The sequence below is a fragment of the Trachypithecus francoisi genome, unplaced genomic scaffold, assembly GCF_009764315.1.
Source record: "Trachypithecus francoisi isolate TF-2019V2 unplaced genomic scaffold, Tfra_2.0 Lachesis_group1, whole genome shotgun sequence".
Classification (NCBI taxonomy): Eukaryota; Metazoa; Chordata; class Mammalia; order Primates; family Cercopithecidae; genus Trachypithecus; species Trachypithecus francoisi.
The window spans coordinates 2,215,959-2,237,668 of NW_022681454.1; the positions used below are offsets into that span (position 1 = coordinate 2,215,959).

Here is a 21,710-nt window from a genome sequence, read left to right on the forward strand (position 1 = left end):
ATAGTGAAACTCCATCTCTACTAAAAATACCAAAAATTAGCTGGGCGTGGTGTGGGCGCCTGTAATCCCCGCTACTCAGGAAGCTGAGGCAGGAGAATCGCTTGAATCCAGGAGGCAGAGGTTACAGTGGGCCAAGATCATGCCACTGCACTCCAGCCCGGGCAACAGTGTGAGACTCCATCTCAAAACAAAACAAAAACAAAAACAAAAAACAAACAAAAAAACAAAACAAAAAGAAGCGAGAGAGAGACACATACGCACACACAATAGTTTAAAAGTAAAAGAACAGAAAATAACACGCTAACATTCAAAGAAAACTGGAGTGGCTATTTAACATTAATATTAAATTATATTTTTATTAATTGTATTATTTCCAAAATTATTCTATCATTTTATTAGCTAATATTAAATTAATATTTTAATATTAGACAAAATAGATTTCAAAGCAGAGAACAATACCAGGGATAAAAAAGGTTATTTTATCAAAATAAAGTGGTCAATTCTCCCCAGATTGAGTTCTCGATTCAAGGTAATCCCAATGAAAATCTCAGCAGGCTTTTTTTGTAAAAATTGACAAACTGCTGATTATAAAGTTCATATGGAAATGGAAAAGACCAAAGACCCAAAATAACCACTTTTTTTTTTAAACAATGTTCGAGGACTTACATGCCCCAATTTAAAATCTTACTCGAAAGCTATAATAATAAAGACAGTGCATTGCTGGTATGGTAGGTATATAGATCAACTAGACCAAGTTCAGAGTATAGTATTAAACCCTTACATTGATAGTAAATTTATTTTAGACAAAAGCGCCAAGGTAATTAAATGGGGGAAAGATGGTCTTTTCAAGAAATGGTGCTGGGACAACTGGATCTCCACTCGTAAGAAAGATGATGTTAAACACTTAACTTTACACCATATACAAAAGTCAATTCAAATGGCTCTAAATGTAAAGCCCAAAACTGTAATACGTCTAGAAAAAAACATAGAAAAAATACTTGCGATCTTGGTTTAGGCAAAGGTTTCTTAGATACAATACCAAAAGCATGATCAATGTAAGGACTCATTGATAAATCAGAATTCATTAAAACTTAAAACTTCTGCTTTTCAAAAGATGGTGTCAAAAGAATGAGAAGACAAGCCACACACTGGAAGAAATTATCTGCCAAAATATACCTGATAAAGGACTTGTGTCTAGAATATATACAGAACTCTCAAAACTTAATGATAAGAAAATAAGTGGTCCCTTTAAAATACACAGAAGATCTGACCAGATGCTTCACTGAAAAAGAGAAATGAATGGCAAATTAGCACATGGAAGGACTCTCAGCAGTAGCGATTAGGGTAATGCAATGAAAACTGCAATGAGACACAACAATGCATCTAGCGGAATGGCTCAAATTAGAAAGACCAGCCAGATCAAATGCTGCTGGGAGTGTAAAAGAAGTAGAATTTATACACTGCTGGTAGGAACGTCAAATGGTAGAACCACTCTGGAAAGAGAGTTTGGCAGTTGCTTAAAAAGTGAAACCTACACCTACTGTATGACTAGCTACTTGACTCCTTGGTGTTTACTCAAGAGAAAAAAAAGTATCTGTCCATGTAAGGACGTGCAGTGAATGTGTGTAGTAATATCCTAAACTGAATAATATCCCCAAACTGGAAACAACCCAAACATTGATCAACAAGTGAACTGATAAACCAAGTGCGGTACACAGAGTCCATGGAACACTACTGAGCAATAAAAAGAAATGAGCTACTGAAACACAGAGCAACAGAGCTGAAGCTCATAGTAACAATGCTGTGAAAGGAGCCCGATAGTCCATGCTGTGTAGCTCCATTCACAGAGGTTTCCAGAAACTGCAAACGAATAGATAGTGGCAAACAGCAAGTCAGTGGTTGCCAAGGACATGGGTCAAGGCTGAGGCGTGGGGAGGGAGATATTACAAAGAGACACAAGGATACTTTTGCGCAACTGGTAGCAATGACTCTTTTTTTCTTCTTTTTTTATTTTCATATAAAGGACCAGAAGCAATAACTTTCTCTTAGGAGGGGGTGTGGGGGAAATTTAGCTTTCTGAAAATACTGAGAACCAGCTATAACCTAATTTTCTTTTCTTTTTCTTTCTTTCTTTTTTTTTTTGAGGTGGGATCTCACTCTGTCACCAGGCTAGAGTGCAGTGGTGTGATCTCGGCTCACTGTAACCTCCTCCTCTCGGGCTCAAGCAATCCTCCCACTTCAGCCTCTTGAGTAGCTGGGACCATAGGCATGCACTACCATGCCCAGCTAATTTTCTGTATTTTGGTAGAGATGAGGTTTCATCATGTTGCCCAGCCTGGTCTCGAACTCCTGAGCTCAAGAGATCTGCCTATCTCAGCCTCCCAAAATGCTGGGATTATAGACATGAGCCATTGCACCTGGCCTGATTTTTTTTTTTTTCAAAGAGACAAGGTCTTGCTCTGTCACCTAGGGTGAAGTGCTGTGATGTGATCACAACTCCCTGCAGCTTCAAACTCCTGGGCTCAAGTGATCCTCCTTGCCTCAGCCTCCCAAGTAGCTACCATACTCAGCTAATTTAAAGCATCTTAAAATTTATGTAGAAATGGGGTCTTCCTATGCTGCCCAGGCTAATAATCTGATTTTTAAAAATATTAGTCAACTGTATTTTGTTCACTTCAAGCAAAAAAAAAAAAAAAGTAATTGAAATTCTAGCCATTTTATGGCATTATCATGTAACCTACATAGTATTTTCTTAAATAATGTGCAGCTGGATTCAAGTTTTATGTGTACAAAAATAGAAGCACAAATGTTCTATCAGAAAACAGAGGTGAGTATTTAAATAATCTTGGAGCTCGGGCTCCTTTCACAGCATTGTTACTATGAGCTTCAGCTCTGTTGCTCTGTGTTTCAGTAGCTCATTTCTTTTTATTGCTCAGTAGTGTTCCATGGACTCTGTGTACCACACTTGGTTTATCAGTTCACCTGTTGATCAATATTTGGGTTGTTTCCAGTTTGGGGATATTATTCAGTTTAGGATATTACTACACACATTCATTGCACGTCCTTACATGGACAGATACTTTTTTTTCTCTTGGGTAAACACCAAGGAGTCAAGTAGCTAGTCATACAGTAGGTGTAGGTTTCACTTTTTAAGCAACTGCCAAACTCTCTTTCCAGAGTGGTTCTACCATTTGACGTTCCTACCAGCAGTGTATAAATTAGCAGCCTGTCTAAGATGACACTAAGACAGAAATAATAAGGGATGTCAGTACAGGGGAAAGTCACCACAGAGAGTGGGAAAGGCTCTGCCACACATTGCTCAGGGCAGAGACAGGCTGAAAGCATTTTGGAAGACAATCTAATAAAAGCTATTAAAAGTAAAAATGTAATATCTTCTGTACCCAGTATAGTAATTACTCAGTAATTCCATATCTGAAAATCCATCCCATAAAAATACATGTACCAATACAACAGGACATACATGCATGGCACTCATTGCAGCTCTACTTTTAGAGGGCAAGTGCACACCACACTCCCGTGTGGAACACACATAGCTAGAGTGGGACAAGGCTCTGTCAGGTGAGCTGCAGGGATCCCCACAAGCTGTTGCTGAGAGCAAAAAGCAAGAGGCAGGAAAGGAAAAGTCTGAATCTGTAAAATAAATAATGACAAAGTACATGTTTCTATGTGTATATGTGCAGACACATATGGACCTATATGAGACTATAAAATAAGTCACAAGGAAAATATGGATATACAAGCTCTAGGCTGCTATCATGGGCTACCAAGAGCACTGGGATTGAGGGTGGAGGGCTGAGGTATGTGGGTGTGAGAGAAGTGTCTACAATAAAAACAACATATAAAATGTGATCCCATTTATGTAAATGTGTGTGTGCATAAAGAGACAAATTAGAGGATGGTTACCAAAATGTTAAAGATGGCTATAGTGGGGATATGGAGTTTTGAGTGACTTTTTACCTTGTTATTTACATTTTTATCTATTGTTTGAATTCTTTGGAAATATCATGTTATTTGTATAATTTTAAAAAGCCATTTTAAGTATAGCAAACCAGAATATGTATCTTAAAAGGCAAAAGAAAATTGGAGGAAAATAATTCAACATTTTAAAAAGGGTTAATCTTTATTACATAAAGAGCTTTTCCATACCAACAGGAAAAAATAAACACCCTCCAGAGAAATGGGCAAATGATATGAACAGCCAATTCAAAGAAGAATAATTGTTTCATGTAGTCAACCTCAACAAATATTTAAAGAAATGGAAATTGAAAAAATGAGTCAGGAAAGTAATCAAAATGAAAACTCCTTGTGTTGGCAAGGATTAGGGGACCAAACATTTCACACACTATGTGGTGGGAATGTTATTTTTGGTGGAGAGGCTAATTTGGCAACGTAAAGCCTTAAAAATACATATATACTGTAACTCAGAAACTCTATCTCTAGGAATTTATGCTATAGAAATCAACAGAAAAAAAGTACCAAAAATGCTTATGGTACTGGCTCTGGTATTGCTATTGAAATTGGTATGGTATTGCTATGATAAAGTACAAGTATGTTTATGGTATCTCTATAAAATAATTAAAACTGCAAACAATCTAAATGGCCATCATTAGGGGTAGCCATTAAATGAATACAATGCAGCTGTTAAAATGATGACACAAGCTTCCAGTTAAAGGTCATGGCTGAATGCACATGTTATGTTTACATCTCATCTTTCCAAAAGTTCAACTGAAATAACGGAAAAATAAGTAGGTAAAATTAGAACTTCACTGAGAACCTGGGAGGAGTGCTACTCACAAACCAGACCCTTCAGAAACTTCTGGAAGAGAATAAAACACAGCAAGAGATTTACTGAAAATGTAATGGAAAAAGAAACTTATAACTTCATAAAAGCAAAAGCAAGGACCTCCACAAAAAGTTTCTCAGCAGAATTCCTAAATAACTCATAGATAAGAAGTATCAACTAAGAGAAAACTACAGCAGTTGTGGTTGATTGCGAAATTAGCCCAAGGGTAATGTGGCAGCAATGCCTGCATTCAGAGGAGATGGTGCTGGTATTCACATGGATATTGGTGCTGGTATTGGTATTCGCATTAGTATTGCTATTAGTACTACTCTTCCCTAGATAAAGACCCCAGAAGATCCCCCTAAAGTGCAAGGCCAGAGACAGCTGGCAGCCCGAGAGCTGACTGACCAAGAGTGGGTGTCCATGCACCCAAGAGACCATACGATCAGTGCAAACTCCCCCCATCCCAGCCTCTCTTCCTCTTCCTCACACAGTCACCCGAGTGTGTCCCTCTGCCTGCACGCACTCGGTACACCATCTATGCAAATGCCTAGATGAAGGCCTGACCATTATTGGAGGGAACCCACGGGACAGACACGTTATGGAGGGAAGGGAAAGATGACTAACATTTGCTCATTCTGTAAATCTCCACATACTTGTATTTCTTTACCATTAATATATATTCATATTTATATATATTAGTGTATACTTAATTCACATATTTAATTCATATATTTAAATTTAAATATAGATTCAAATCAATATTTATTAATATAGAATGATATCAAGAGATGTTAAAATAGAAAAGCATAATATAAAATAGCATGGCTTTATTTTTGTAGAAAAAAAATTTTTTTTTTTTTGAGACAGAGTCTTGCTCTGTCACCCAGGCTGGAGTGCAGTGGCATGATCTCGGCTCACTGCAAGCTCCGCTTCCTGGGTTCATGCCATTCTCCTGCCTCAGCCTCCCGAGTAGCTGGGACTACAGGCGCCCGCCACCTCGCCCGGCTAGTTTTTGTATTTTTAGTAAAGACAGGGTTTCACCATATTGGCCAGGCTGGTCTCCAACTCCTGACCTCATGATCTACTGCTTTGGCCTCCCAAAGTGCTGGGATTACAGGCATGAGCCACCACACCCGGCCTAAAAAATTGTATTTTATAAATATATGTGCTTAGCAAGAAGTGTGGAAAGATAGACACCACAGTTCTGCATGGTGCATAACAAGTGACTTTTTATTATTTTTATTTCTTTTCTGTATCTAAGGAATTTTCTGTAATGAGAAATTAATCATGAGTCTTTTTTAGTTCAAAATACAGAGCCATTTAGAAAGTTAATTGCTTTAAGTGTGATGGAAGCTGCATCGTAAGTTCAAGGGAATTTATGGCTTTTTTTCTTTTTTTTCATCAGAGACACAGTTTCAACAACCACCAAAAAATGAAGCTGTTCATCATAGCATCGGCTACTTCAACACATTTCTGGAAATCAGAAGCCACCTGTCTGGCACAAATCTGAAAAGGAAGATGGGGTAGGGGTGCCCTTTTTGCCCTCACACGGGAGTGCATGGTTTCTGGGTGTGAAGCCCCCACCCTGCTAACTCAGCACTTCACAAGAAGAGAACCCACCTGCCTTGTTCTCCTGCTATGTTCTCAGAATAAACAGAATAAAACACAGCATATCAGTATGAAGCCCACTCTTGGAAACAGAAAGTACACAGGCAAACACATGTGGAGACAAAACTTCAATAGCAAGGCAGGAAAACGGCGTTTAACAAAGACAGTTGTTTACACAACTTACAGGATGCTTGGCTGAAAGTCTTCCAGTCACAGTTCCAGTCTGATTCCATGTAGAGGAAATGGAGCCCTTTATTAGTTAAAAAGAATCAGTGTAAACTCTGGCAATGCTATGTGAAGTCAAGGATGTGGCGGAGCCTCCACCCACAACACATTAACACTCACTGGTCCTCCAGAAGCCAACAAGCTGCTGGCCCTAAACTTCCAACCCTGAAATGTCCTTGGGGTTACAAAATTCCTGACGTGTGATTAGGGAAGGGTGAGTAAGGAGGTTTCCCCCTAACCCATTTAGGAACTGCAACAAGACTTTATGTCACTTACAAATCCTGTGCATGGGGAGAGTAAGAGCTGTTGGGCTGTGGGGAACTTGGCATGGGCTCAAGATAGGACTGTGCGTCACAGACAGGTTCTGTCACTTGCTGTGTGAACTTGAACGAGTCACAGAACATCTCTTGACTGCAGTCTCCTCAGGTTTGAACTAAAACAGTAACATCTTCCTCAAATGAATCCAGAACAGAGATGCAATCGTGGATGTGAAAGGTGGTCAGCTAGAGCTTCCTTATAAACGGAGGGTTTCAAGGCATAATGTCAACCTATGCTGCAAGGGGACCTAAATGATACCAATATTATGGTTCATAGTTTCAAGAATATTAGATTATTTTGGCGGGGCGCAGGGGCTCACGCCTGTAATCCCAGCACTTTGGGAGGCCGAGGCGGGTGGATCACAAGGTCAGAGTTTGAGACCAGCCTGGCCAACATAGTGAAACCCCGTCTCTACTAAAAATACGAAAAATTAGCTGGGTGTGGTGGCGGGCACCTGTAATCCCAGCTACTTGGGAGGCTGAGGCAGGAGAATCGCTTGGAGCCGGGAAGCGGAGGTTGCATGCAGTAAGCTGAGATTGCGCCACTGCACTCCAGCCCGGGCGACAGTGCGAAACTCTGTCTCAAAAAAAAAAAAAAAAAAAGAGAGAATATTAGATTATTTCATCATTTACTAAAATTACAAAGGTTCTATATGTATCTGAACTCACACAAAAACCACAGTCCTAATCATAGTATCTTTTTGTAAAGCTTGTTACCTTTTTCATACAAGCTAATAATCCATCTACAAAGGTGGACTTGATCTTGTGAACCTAAGGTAGAAAGACAAAAATAATCATTTTCTTTAAGTCGTAAGTCTTTTTTGGGCAGGGCAAGGAGTCTTGTTCCATTGCCCAGGCTGTAGTGCAGTGGCGTGATCTCAGCTCACTGAAACCTCTGCCTCCTGGGTTCAAGCGATTCTCTTGCCTCAGTCTGAATAGCTGGGATTACAGGCGTGTGCCACCATGCTCAGCTAAGTTTTACATTTTTAGTAGAGATGGGGTTTCACCATGTTGGCCAGGCTGGTCTCGAACCCCTGACCTCAGGTGATCCACCCACCTCAGTCTCCCAAAGTGTTGGGATTACAGGCGTGAGCCACCACACCTGGCCGGTTTAAGTCTTTAAACAGGAATGGTGTGAATGCTGTTTCACAGAGTGCTGGGTACGTGCTGCTACTATCACCTCAGATGACTCCGGGAGGCCCTGGAATGACCTGAGGTGGCACCAGGATTAAATAACACTGACCCACAGAGAAAGATGTCATTCCACTCTTTAAAAATAGATCTATTAATTTTAGAATCATTCTAGATTTACAGGACATTTGCAAAGATAAACAGATAAACAAATACTCTGACACAGTGTCTCCTGTGGCTGCCCCTTTACATCGTTGCAGGGAGAAAGGGCCAGGCTGGAGCCAATGTGCTCCCTCACAGCTGCCAGGCCCTCAGGATACAGCAGGCCACAGGCTCAGTGAATACTAGGACCTGTGCTGTGGACAGTGGCAAAAGCTATAAACGTGGTTCACAACTAAAAGAGAACTTTGGAAGGAAATGGCAGGTGTGTGAACAGAGAAAGGGAATCACCAGGGGAGGGAAGGGGGCCACTCATGAAGTCTCTGGCAAATGTAAATGCAGGATGACACAACACTGCTATGGTATGGTCTTGGCAGACCTAGAAGCCAGGGAGGGGTTATGGGAGGCTTCGAGACTAGGTACTGCTGGGTGTCTCCTGCACACCGACGACACAGCTGTGGCATGCCACCTACTTCCTTCTGATTCCTCATTGTCTTCTTCCATTTTGACTCCTGGGGTTCGCGAGTGGGGCTGATTGCAGAGTTGGGTGAAATCACATTAGGGTGCAAGTAAACAGTGCCAGTACAAGGTTAACCTGACAAAACTCTATCCCCCGAGAACAATGGGAGGGCTACTTCAGCCATTATGGATTTCTGTTGACGACACAGGGCTGTATGGTTCCCCTTCATCACCTTTTACATACAAAAAAATTAACTTACCCGCCTGTATTCCAAAATTATCTTGGGTAATGGATGAAGGTCTCGCAGAGCATTTAACTAAACATGAAAATAAATATTACCAATGTAATTCTTTCATGTTAACATTTTAAACACTTATTTTCATCTGGAGAAAGTCTTTGTAATAAATGGTCTAATTGAGCATATTTTCCAAAATAAAGATGCATAATAAACTCAAGTTTATCAGGTGTCTTAATCCTAACCCCTTACAAAACTATTCTGATGTCTACATGGGCAGTAAAAACATCTCAGATAAGCTTGGAAATAAGATTCTTCTTGAGATTTAAATTAGCAAAATCTAAATCCAGGGTAGGTAAAATACCGTGTCAGTGTCTACAAATGTAAAACTCGATAACTGCATAATTTCAGGGAGGGAGTAATGGATTATGAGTTTAAAGATTAGCTTTAAAAATCAAAATATAACATACCTATAGGAAAGTGCAAGAGTAAGAAAAGTTTAATTATCACAAAGTGAGCACAGCTGTTAACCACCACCCACAGCGAGCAATGACACATTCCAATTTCCCCAGTAGGTACTGGCTCCTTCCCCAGAGCTAACCACCACCTGGACTTCCACCACAGGCTACCTGTTTCCTGTCCTTGGTCCAATATTATCTTTTTTAGGGTTCATCAATATATGAAGCAGTATTTCATTTATTTGCACTGCTGTATAGTATTCAAGTGCATGAATGTAGAATATTATCCATTCTACCTTTGATGGCTATGTGTTTTTTTAGGGCTAGTATGAATAATGCTGGTACAGACATTTTAGTTAACGTATGTCCATAGTTCTGTGGAATACATATATTAAGAAGTGTGAAACTGCGGCATCAGCTTTAGCAGAGACACTGCCAGTTCTTCAAAGTAAACGTACCTGCTTATACCCCTTTCAGCAAAACATAAAAGTTCAAGCTGATCCACATTTTTGCCAGTGCATGTCATCACTGGTGTTAATTTTAGCTGTTCTGGTAAACGAGAAGTGATCTCTCACTATAGTTTTAGTTTGTATTTCCTGTGACTAACGCTGTTGGACACTATTCATATATTTGACTAATTGTATATCTTCTTTCATTAAGCCCTTGTTCGTGTTTTTTGCTCACTTAAAAAATTGGTGTCTTTTTCTCCTTGAGTTGTAGAAATTTGTTATTCTGGATAGTTTTTTAGTCAGTTATATTTATGGGAAATATCTTTTCTCCTTCTGTGGCTAGCTTTTTTATTCATTTTTTTTTAACTTTTAATTTTTTTTACATAAGGTCTCGCTCTGTTGCCCAGGCTGGAGTGTAGTGGTGCAATCATAACTCACTACAACCTTAAACTCCTGGGTTCAAGTGATCCTCCCCTACCTTAGCCTCCCGAGTAGCTGGACTACAGGTGCACACGACCATGCCTGGCTAATTTTTTAAATTTTTGGCAGAGATGAGGTCTCGCCATGTTGCCCAGGCTGGTCTTAAATGCTTGGCTTCAAGTGATCCTCCTGACTCAGCCTCCCAAGGTGTTGGTATTACAAGCATGAGCCACAGTACCTGGCTTTTTCAGTTTAATGGTGTCTTTTTGTAATTAGAGATTTTTAACTTGATTGTTGTCCCGTTTATCAAGCTTTCCAAAACTTTATGGTTGATGCATCTGCTGTCCTACTTATGAATGTTTACCTACCTCAAGGTCTTAAAGAGATCCTCTTGTTATATCTTCTCCAATCTTTACTATTTTGCTTTTGATATTTAGATACACAATTCACTTGGAATTTATGTTTATGTGCTGCATGAAATGGGGGCCAAGAAGCACTGGCCCTTTATGTAACAAGCCCTCCTTACTTAATGCTTTGCAGTGATGCCCTATGAGACACACTCTCTCTCCCTCTCTTTCTTTTTGAGACAGGGTCTTGCTCTGTCACCCAGGCTGGAGTGCAGTGGTACCATCTTGGCTCACTGCAACCTCTACCTCCGGGGCTCAAGCTATCCTCCTGCCTCAGCCTCCAGAGTAACTGGGACTACAGGTGCATGCCACCATGTCCAGCTAACTTTTGTGTTTTTTGTAGGGATGAGGTTTTGCCATGTTGCCCAGGCTGGTCTTGAACTCCTGGACTCAAGCAATCCTCCTGCCTTGGCCTCCCAAAGTGCTGGAATTACAGGCATGAACCACCATGCCCGGCCCGATTTTCTTTATTTTTTTTTAACTTTAAGTTCTGTTGGACTTGATGTTTGTGGATTTTCTATCTTGGTCCATTGGCCTATTTACTGACCCTCGAGTCAACACCAAATGGTATTGCCTAATTACTTCCTAGTAATTTCTATTGCTTTATAATTAGTCTTGATATTCAATAGACTATGTCCTTAAATAGTGCTTCCCCTCCTCCCTCCAGATTATGTTGGCTCTTTTTAGTTTTTAGCATTTCCATATAAATCTGAGAATCAACCTTTCAACTCCTACCAAAAAAAACTCCTGCCAGGATTTTAATTAAAATTGTTCACAATCTATAAATCAACTTGGGGGAGAACTGATTATATGATTTTGATGTAATAGTATAAACCACTAAATCATAGTGCTCTCTGAATAAAGACTGAGAACACAAGAGCTGTGACCATAAAACATTAACAGTGGGAGGTTTCTTGCCTCAGTATAATCCAGAATTGCAGTTTTTGTAGAAAAGCTATCCCTAGGGGTGTGAAAGTGCATGAAAATACTTAGCCAAGAAAACAGCTTAAGACTGGCCGGGCGCAGTGGCTCAAGCCTGTAATCCCAGCACTTTGGGAGGCCGAGACGGGCGGATCACGAGGTCAGGAGATCGAGACCATCCTGGCTAACCCCGTGAAACCCCGTCTCTACTAAAAAATACAAAAAACCAGCCGGGCGAGGTGGCGGGCGCCTGTAGTCCCAGCTACTTGGGAGGCTGAGACAGGAGAATGCCGTAAACCCGGGAGGCGGAGCTTGCAGTGAGCTGAGATCCGGCCACTGCACTCCAGCCTGGGCGACAGAGCAAGACTCCGTCTCAAAAAAAAAAAAAAAAAAAGAAAAGAAAAGAAAATAGCTTAAGATCATCTAACTCTCCTTATCTTGATACCTTACTCACAAACTAACTTTCTAACCAATAGTCTCCCAGTATATCTTGACTTGAGCAGCCTGAGAACACCAAAAAGAAGTAGTATTTGATCGCACAAACCGTGTACAAAGCACTGAGTGTTGGCTGAGGGCCAGAGGCGGAGTGCCATCCGCCGCCATGGCTCTGCGGGCTCACCCGCGCACTCTGCGCTGGCTGCAGACGTCATACTCTTCTGACCTCCCTTCTCACTGGTTTCCCGCTGGTGCCTCTTCTCTCTCTGACCTTTAAAATATCAGCTTCTCGGAGTTTAACTCTGTGGTCATCTATACCGGCTGCGTACCGCAATCAACAGGGAGCTTCAAAAGCAGGCCCATGACTAGGCTCCGCCACCCAGTTCTGACTCAGGAGATCAGCTGTGGGCCTGGGCATCCGTGTTTTCCAAATCTCCAGGCAGGGCAGAGGAACATTGTCCCAGGGCGACTTTAGTAAAAATCAGCTGGCAGCTTCCAGGTGTGGATTCCCAGCATGGGACTTGGCTTGAGCCCCGTCCCACAGGCCCACTGCTATTTTGTGACATGGCACATCAATGTCTCACATACACTTCTGTCCTAACAAATCCAAGGCTGAACACTTGACCTTGCCCTCCATAAACAGTTCCTGTTCCAGTTTTCCCTGAGTAGTGGCTGTATCTATTTGCCCAAGTGCACAACTCAGAAAACTCAGAACTACTCCACATGCTGACTTCTGTTCACACTCACACGAATTTATCAGAAGGTCCTTTCTGTTCTAAATATCCTCTAAAAATTCATCTGTTTTGCTCCATTTTCATTGCCATGACCTAGACTGTAGCGACAGCCTACTAATGAGTATCCCCCATTCTCCAACCAGCTAAAACAGTGATCTTTGCTGGGCACGGTGGCTCACACATGTAATCCCAGCACTTTGGGAGGCAGAGGCGGGCAGATCACCTGAGGTCAGGAGTTGGAGACCAGCCTGATCAACATGGAGAAACTCTGTCTCTACTAAAAATACAAAATTAGCCGGGCATGGTGGCATGCACCTGTAGTCCCAGCTACTCAGGAGGCTGAGGCATGAGAATCACTTGAACCCAGGAGGCAGAGGTTGCCATGAGTCGATATCATGCCATTGCCCTCCAGCCTGGGCAACAAGAGCAAAACTCTCTCTCAAAAAAAAAAAAAAAAGGCTGGGCATGGTGGCCCACACCTGTAATCCCAGCACTTTGGGAGGCTGAGGTGGGTGGATTACCTGAGGTCAGGAGTTCGAGATCACCCTGGCCAACATGGTGAAATCCCATCTCTATTAAAAATACAAAAATTAGCCAGGAATGGTGGCACATGCCTGCAATCCCAGCTACTTGGGAGGCTGAGGCAGGAGAATTGCTTGAGCATGGGAGGCGGAGGTTGTAGTGAGCTGAGATTATGCCACTGCACTTCAGCCTGGCCGACAGAGCAAGACTCTGTCTCAAAAAAAAAAAAGAGTGACCTTATAAAAACATATCCAACACCTATTAGAATGGTGAAAATCCAGAACACCAACACCACCAAGTGCTGGCAAGGATTTGGAGCAACAGGAACTCGCATTCATTGTTGATGGGAATGCAAAATGGTGCAGCTACCCTGGAAGACAGTTTGGCGGTTTCTTACAAAACTAAACGTACTTTTATCATTTTATCCAGCAATCGTACTCTTTGGTGTTTGCCCAGATAAGCTGAAAATTTATGTCCACATAAAAACCTATGCACAGATATTTATCGCTGCTTTATTCATAATTGACAAAACTTGGAAACAACCAAGATGTTCTTCATAGGTAAATGGAAAATAAACTGTGATACATCAATGGAGTATTACAATGGATCAATACACGCAATGGAGTATTATTCACTGCTAAAAAGAAATGAACTATCAGGCTATGAAAAGACATGGAAGAAACTTAAGTGCCTACCACTAAGTGAAATAAGTCAATTCGAAAAGGCTACACACTGTGATTCCAATGTTGTAACATTCTGGGAAAGGCAAAACTGTGGAAACAGTAAAAAGAATAGTGGCTGTTGGGGCTGGCGGGAGGAAAGGAAGAATAGGCAGAGCACCGGATTTTTAGGGCAGTGGCGCTGCTCTGTATGATGCTGTAATGGCAGATGTATGTCATCATACGTTTGTCTAAACCCACAGAATGTCTAACACCAAGAGTGAACCCTACACACAAGAGCAGTCCAAGAGTATACTGTGTAACTACGGACTTGGGGTGGTAACGATGTGTCAGTGTGGGTTCACTGACTGTTAACAATGGTACCATTCTGTCGAGGATGTTGATAGACGGGGAGCTTGTGCATGTGTGAGAACAGGGAGTACAGAACAGGGAGTATGGGAACTCTTTGTACTTTCTGCTCAATTTTACTGTGAACGTAACACTAAAAAATAGTCTTTTTGTTTGTTTGTTTTTGAGACAGTGTCTCACTCTGTTGCATAGACCGGACGGCAGTGGTATAATCACTGCTCAGCGCAGCCTTGAACTACTGGGCTCAAGTGATCCTACCACCTCAGCCTCATGAGTAGCTGGGACTACCAGGATGCACCACCACACCTGGCTAATTTTTAAATTTTTTTTTTTTTTTTTTTTTTTTGAGGCGGAGTCTCGCTCTGTCGCCCGGACTGGAGTGCAGTGGCCAGATCTCAGCTCACTGCAAGCTCCGCCTCCCGGGTTTACGCCATTCTCCTGCCTCAGCCTCCCGAGTAGCTGGGACTACAGGAGCCGGCCACCTCGCCCGGCTAGTTTTTGTATTTTTAGTAGAGATGGGGTTTCACCGTGTTAGCCAGGATGGTCTCAATCTCCTGACCTCGTGATCCGTCCGTCTCGGCATCCCAAAGTGCTGGGATTACAGGCTTGAGCCACCGCGCCCGGCCAATTTTTAAATTTTTTGTACAGACATGGTCTCACTATGTTGTCCAGGCTGGTCTTAACTCCTGGCCTCAAACGATCCTCCTGCCTCGGCCTCCCAAAGTGCTGGGATTACAGGCGTGAGCCACCATACCTGACCATTAAAGTCTATTTTTTAAAAATCTAGATCATAGTTGTTCCCTTACTCAAACAATTCCAAGGCTACCATTTTTCTAAAAATCTACATTCCTCTCCATGACCTGCAAAGCACAGCAGAATTGGGTCCTTGTTCACCCTCAACCCCATCCCTCCCATTCTTCTCAGTCACAAGGCTCCAGCCTCAGCCCCTGAGCAGCCTGAGCCTTTTCCCATTGCAAGGCCTTGTTCTTATTCTTTGCATAGGCACTTCCTTATCTTCGAGCTTTAGGTTACACACAATTCCTTAGGGTTCTCTCTGGACCACTCGGTCTGGAGTGTGTTGCTCTCCCTGTTATTACCTTAATGGCTCTTATCCTGCTAGATGGTTCTTGTAATATCTAATTTTAGGTGTCAACTTGACTGGGTTATGAGATAACCAGGCAGCTGGTAAAGCATTATTTCTGGGTGTGTCTATGTGAGTGTTTCCAGAAGAGGCTGGCATGTGAGTTGGTGGACTGAACTGGGAAGATCTGCACTGATGTGGCCAGGGAATAGACAATCATCTAAGGGCCCAGTGAGAATAAAAAACAGAGGAAAGGTGAATCCACTCACTCTGCTGGATCTGGGACACCCTTCTCCTACTTTCGGACATCAGAACTCCAGACTCTCCAGTGTTTGGACTCTAGCACACACACTGGCGACACTCCAGGCTCTTGGGCCTTCAGCCTTGGACTGAGAGTTACACCATCAACTTCCCTGTCCCGAGGCTTTCGGGCTTGGACTGAGCCACACTATCAGCTTCCCTGGGTCTCCAGCTTGCAGACGGCCTATCGTGGGACTTCACAGCACCCCCAACTGCATGAACCAATGTCCCTAACAAATCCCTTCTCATATACCTATTATCTGTATCTATATCTGCTTATGTCCTACTGGTTCTGTTTCTCTAGAGAACCCTGCTATAGTTCCTCACTGGAATAGTTATTCCATGATGATAAAGACCTTTTCCCCACTAAACCATCAACAGTGTCTAACACAGAGCCAGGGCCACAGGACTGTTTGCTGACTAAAACAGAAAGGGCATCTGTCCTGCTCATGGCTGTATCCCACATACTGGACGCCCAGCAGTGGGGTCAGTGCACACACATGACCTGGAGACTCCATCACTTCAGTTAGTCAAGGGGTCTCAAAAGCAACTCCTGGAAATGATGAGTGGCTGGTCCAGAAATCCTGACCCCAAAGCTGGACCACCTTCCCAGAGTTTGAACTCCCTATGATGTTCTGAGAACATGTGACTTCATTGCAGAGAAAAAAAAACAAAAAAACCATCAAAGCTTCCTTCAGTTCATTAGGGAGAGACCCTTGTTCCCTACTCGTCATGTGCCTACTGAGGGGAGGGAATTCCCACTACACCCCAGCAGGAGTGAGCGGACCAGCTAGGCACCACAGGACTCTAAACTACACTGCACAGGTACAAGGGTACGTGTGTTCTTCAGCCCATGTGGAGCATCTGAGAACCCTGAGGTAAGCGCCAAAGAACTGACATTGCATAGATCGTGTTCTCTGACCACACTTAATTCAGAAATCAAGGCTGGGCACGGTGGCTCATGCCTGTAATCCCAGCACTTTGGGAGGCCAAGGTGGGCGGCTCACCTGAGGTCAGGAGTTTGAGACCAGCCTGGCCAACATGGTGAAATCCCGTCTTTATTGAAAATACAAAAATTAGCCGGGTGTGGTGGCAGGTGCATGTAGTCCCAGCTACTCAGGAGACTGAAGCAGAAGAATCGTTTGAACCTGGAAGGGGGAGGTTGCAGTGAGCTGAGATCACACCACTGCAATCCAGCCTGGGTGACAAGAGCGAGACTCTGTCTCAAAAAAAAAAAAAAAAAAATAGAAATCAGTAACAAAAACTATCTGGGAATCCCCCACACATCTGGAAATGTTAAGATACACTTCCAAACAACTCAATGGTGAAAGAATTATAAAGAAAATATGTAGAGTTAAACAATGAGAAAAAAATGGCACATCTCAAAACTTGAAGGGTTCATTAGTGACTTCCTGAGCATCCACTATGCCCCAGGCATTGTACTAAGCACTGGGAACATCGCAGCAACAAAAGAAAGTCGTGCACTCTTAGGGTTACATCTAGTTGGAGGAGCTGAGCAGCAGCAAATCTGTGTGTGACGCATGGGATACCATCAGCTGGTTTCCCCGACATCAAACGTGGATTCGTGGAGGAAAAGGGCAGGCTGGGGACAGGCGCTGGGGTGAGAGGAGTTGCAATGTTCAGCAAGGCCTCTGGGAAGGGGGCAGGGAGGATGGAGAGAAGTCATGAGAAGAAATCTGAATCTTGAATTTGTCCATGTACCTGGCATAAGCCAATCTTTTCATATGCATGAATGAACAACTTGACTTATTCAGTTAAATAAAAGAGTGAGGCTAATATGACTTATGCTCATCATGTCTTTTTTTTTTTTTTTTGAGACAGAGTCTCGCTCTATCGCCCAGGCTGGAGTGCAGTGGCCGGATCTCAGCTCACTGCAAGCTCTGCCTCCCAGGTTTACGCCATTCTCCTGCCTCAGCCTCCCGAGTAGCTGGGACTACAGGCGCCCGCCACCACGCCCGGCTAGTTTTTTGTATATTTTAGTAGAGACGGGGTTTCACTGTGTTAGCCAGGATGGTCTCGATCTCCTGACCTCATGATCCACCCGTCTCGGCCTCCCAAAGTGCTGGGATTACAGGCTTGAGCCACCGCGCCCGGCCTGCTCATCATGTCTTTATGGGAGAAAAATGAGCTCCTCGTGAAAGCTGCTGCCTTAACACGAGAGCACATCAGCACCAGAAGACAGTGATGCCTCCTTTCTTGCATTGCTGGTTGTCTGGAGAGGGAAGGGAGCTGCAAAGGGAAGGGCGACAGTGCCAGCTGGTGCCAGGACAGAGGTGAGCTCAGGTGCGAGTGCGGGATGAGTGGCTTGCCCAGGCAGCGCCCCCTGCTGGAACTCTAGGGGATACTACCCATGTCCACTGTGTGGTGTTGAGACCCAAGCCTTAGTCTCTGGAGCGAGACAGATGCTGCTTCCAGGAACTACCTGCTGACCCAGCGCTCCATGAACACACCACAGATGCTAAGTTCAACACCAGGGGCTGATTTGGTTCTGGGGATAAACTGAAGTCTTTGATCTGCACAACCTACATTCTAATGGAAAAAGCAAACACACACCTAAGATAAACTTTAGGTAGTGGTGAGTTGTGTGCAGAAAATAACTCAAGGTGAAGAAACAGCTGTGACTGGGGACCTTACTGTAGTCTGGGCGACCAGAGGTCTCCTGAATGCAATGTATAAGCTGACAATCAGAAGCAAGCGGGAAAAATTTGTGGCACAAGTCTGGGGACAGAGGAGGAGCTGGCGCACAGAGTGTGGAGAGAGAGGAGGTGCCGGGCCAGAAGGCACAGCCAGAGCACAGGCCTGGGGATATGCTCTGCAGCTCGGATTTGATGGTAAGTGCAATAGAAGCTACTGGAAGTCCTCGGGCAGTAACGTGACTTTTCCAATGCTTTTAAAGGATCACTCTGCCTGGGTGTGAGGGATGAGCAGCAGGGGCAAGAGTGGTTGGAGGGATCTAAGTGAGAAAGGTCTATGGTGGAGACGGGGAATGGGGAAAAGGAGGCACGCTTAGGACCTATTTTGTGGGTAGAGACTGTGACACTCGCTGTGGGGGAGGTGGAAGGAAAGTCAAGGATGATTCACAGGATTTTTCTCGGAATGGCCAATGCTAACTGGTCTTTTGAGAGCTTTTATGTCAGGCAGAGTCCTAAGTGCTGTTTCACGCAGACACATGGACACACATGCACGTGCAATGAATTCTCACAAGACTGTAGTAGGGACAGTACTATTATTATCTTTCTTTTATAGATCAGGAAACTGAGGCACAAGTAATGTTTTCATGTTGTCCAAACCATGATGGCCAGTGATGGCTCACCCCACTGCCCGTTCTTACTCACTACTCTGCACTGGCTCCCAAGGACCTGGAAGGAAGATGGGCCCTTCACTAAGGTGGAGAAGGCTTGAAGAAGAAGAAGATTTGGAAAGAGGCAGTTCCGAGTCCCTCCAGTGGAGCATCCTCTGCAGGAGTCCATTATTCACCCAGTAACTGCCCATTAAACCAGCAAAGGCCAAGTGCAGGTACAGTCAGCGAGCTCAGGCTCCATGAGGGCCTGTACTCTAAGACACCCTCACAGGGCGAAGACCAGAGGTATGTGGTACTGGAGAGGGAATAGGACCAGAGGAGACATCTTAGAAGGAAACCTTCCTTTGCTACAAATCAAATGCTGGACAGAGCACAGAAAGCACAAACTGGAGCCTCAAAAGCTGGTTCTCACAATAACCAATATTCACAATAACATTAATTCACTTATTTACTGACCTCCACTCTGTGTCTTTTCAGTAAAAGTACTCACTGGCTTCTGAATATCGATGTATACTCTCCCACTCCAACACAACACAATCTCACTACTCCTTGTCTTCAAAAAATTGATTCCTCTCAAGACAGGGGTAGGTAAAATTCTCTAAAATAAATCTGGGGAAAGGAGAAGACTGATGACCTGTTTCTAGTTCCTCTTGAGGACACGAAGCAAAGAGGTTTTGACTGGATTGTCAAGAAGTTGGTTTTAAGAACAAAACTCCACCAAAGTAGGCTTTTCAGAAAGTCAAGCCAATGAACTGCTTCTGCAAAAGTGCACTGTCTGACTCTCTCTCCTTGGTCTGTAGCGAGAAAAGCAACCTCGGTGTGGGGAGCCCCTCTTCTGCAGAAACTGCTGCCAGCATGAGGGGACGGCCTGAGAGTCTCGGGTGGGTCTAAAGGTCAGCACACAGGTGGTGCAGACATGCTGTCATTCTGAAAAGAAAAGGATAACTCTGAAACCTTACCACTGCTTCTGATGTGGACGGGTATTTCTGCAGCCCCGTTCTGGAGAGACTGTTCCTTTGACTCAGCAGGTGCAGCTTTAACTTGCCAAAGAGGATCTTCAACAAAGCAATTTACACATGGTGAGGGAATCTCACATTTGAAAGAAATAGAACATTACTATAGCAGAGCTCGTGCCGCCAGCCAGAGAATACACACCCAAACAGACGTTACAACATGCTTACATTCTCACTTAGTACTTTTCTTTGATTTAAAGGCTTTGAAGTAATGAATCTCAGTGTGTTCATTATTCGTGAGAGACCATGAAAACCTTACTTTTCGGATAGTTGACATAAAATATTTATAAATTCAAAATAAATCTCCCTTTAACTCCTGAATAAGAAATACATTTTATGAAAGAGCCAAAATTCAGCTTTACCTCTCGAAGCTGGTTATTGCTCATTATAAGAAACCGTTCTCCTGCAACAAAATGAGCTTCTTGCTCCAATTCCTTGAGACGAGCCTGAAAATATGATACACACAATTAATCTCATTCATAGCTTTCACAATTTAAGATTATTTTTTGTTCATCAAACAATTCTCAAGAGTGAGATGGGCATGGTGGCTCACACCTGTAATACCAGCCCTTTGGGCGGCTGAGGCGGGAGGATCACTTGAGCCCAGGAGTTTGAGACCAGCCTGGGCAACATAGTGAAACCTCATCTCTACAAAAAAATAAAAATAAAAATAAACGTATTTTGCCTCATGGTGAAATACCTAGGCTCATAGAAGCATCCTCCCCCAAAGATAAGAAAACAAACTTAAAGAAGCAAAAATAATGGGAAGGGAAGAATAAATTCTTCAGCAATATTAAGACTAGAAAAGGGATCCAACATCATATAGAACAAGACAGAGGTAGAAAGTATAGGAAACAGGCTTGTATCCAGAATATATCAGGATATCCTATACATCAGTAAGAAAAAATATAAAAATGGGTAAAAGACTTGAGCAGATCCTTTACAAAAAGAAATTCCTAAAAGCTAATGATGCTATGAAAAGCTAATCAACCCCACTAGTGTGAAATGTGACATACAAAATGACATCACTCTGGTCCAGAGCTCTAGAGTAGAGTCAGGGAGCCATTCTAAGGACTACCTGCATGACCTGAAACGCTGAAAAACAAAACCAAAAAGACAGGGACTTGCATTGAACCTCTGAACTGGGCCAAACTGCAATGACCACAACATCCTGGGAAACAGCTGGATTTTGCCAGTGCTGTAACTCCTGAAGAGTGACAACCAATGAGCTCAACGGACTCATGCACTGAGCCAGCCACCTCCACCAATGATCACTCTTTCACAACAACTGTGTATTCACCCTTAGCTTCCTCTGAAAAATCTCGACTCCCCTTCCTCTCTTGAGAATGTATATTGGCCTTTAGCTGAACCTGTGTCTCCTGAATTGCAATTTCTAAGACCCCAATAATACCTTGTCTAACTGCTTTGCAGTCTGGTCTTTCACCTCTTCTTGGTTGACAGTAGTAATCAGGAAAATAGAAACAAAACTCATAACGAGGTATCATTATAGCCTCACCAAAATGGCCACAATGTAAATGTAGCCAGGGGAACTGAGGATGTGCAAGAATGGGATCCCGTATGCATTCTCATGGGTGAGACTCTGGGAAGCCATTGGGCATTATTGAATAAAACTAAGCAACAGATTCCCTGTGTCCCAGCACACTCGTCACCTCATAGC

At 43.2% G+C, this 21,710-nt stretch overlaps 1 protein-coding gene across 2 annotated transcripts in view; it reads right to left on the reverse strand.

Moving 5' to 3' along the window:
* Positions 1 to 21,710, reverse strand: part of POLN (DNA polymerase nu) — a 165,959-nt gene that overhangs the window by 72,839 nt on the left and 71,410 nt on the right. For both annotated transcript variants that reach the window (XM_033213480.1, XM_033213481.1), the window contains 5 exons: positions 20,395 to 20,478; positions 19,979 to 20,074; positions 8,967 to 9,023; positions 7,675 to 7,728; positions 6,600 to 6,665 (listed from right to left, as the gene is read on the reverse strand). In XM_033213480.1, the coding sequence (XP_033069371.1) occupies positions 6,600 to 6,665; positions 7,675 to 7,728; positions 8,967 to 9,023; positions 19,979 to 20,074; positions 20,395 to 20,478 (357 nt within the window). The remainder of the gene's footprint in view (positions 1 to 6,599; positions 6,666 to 7,674; positions 7,729 to 8,966; positions 9,024 to 19,978; positions 20,075 to 20,394; positions 20,479 to 21,710) is intronic.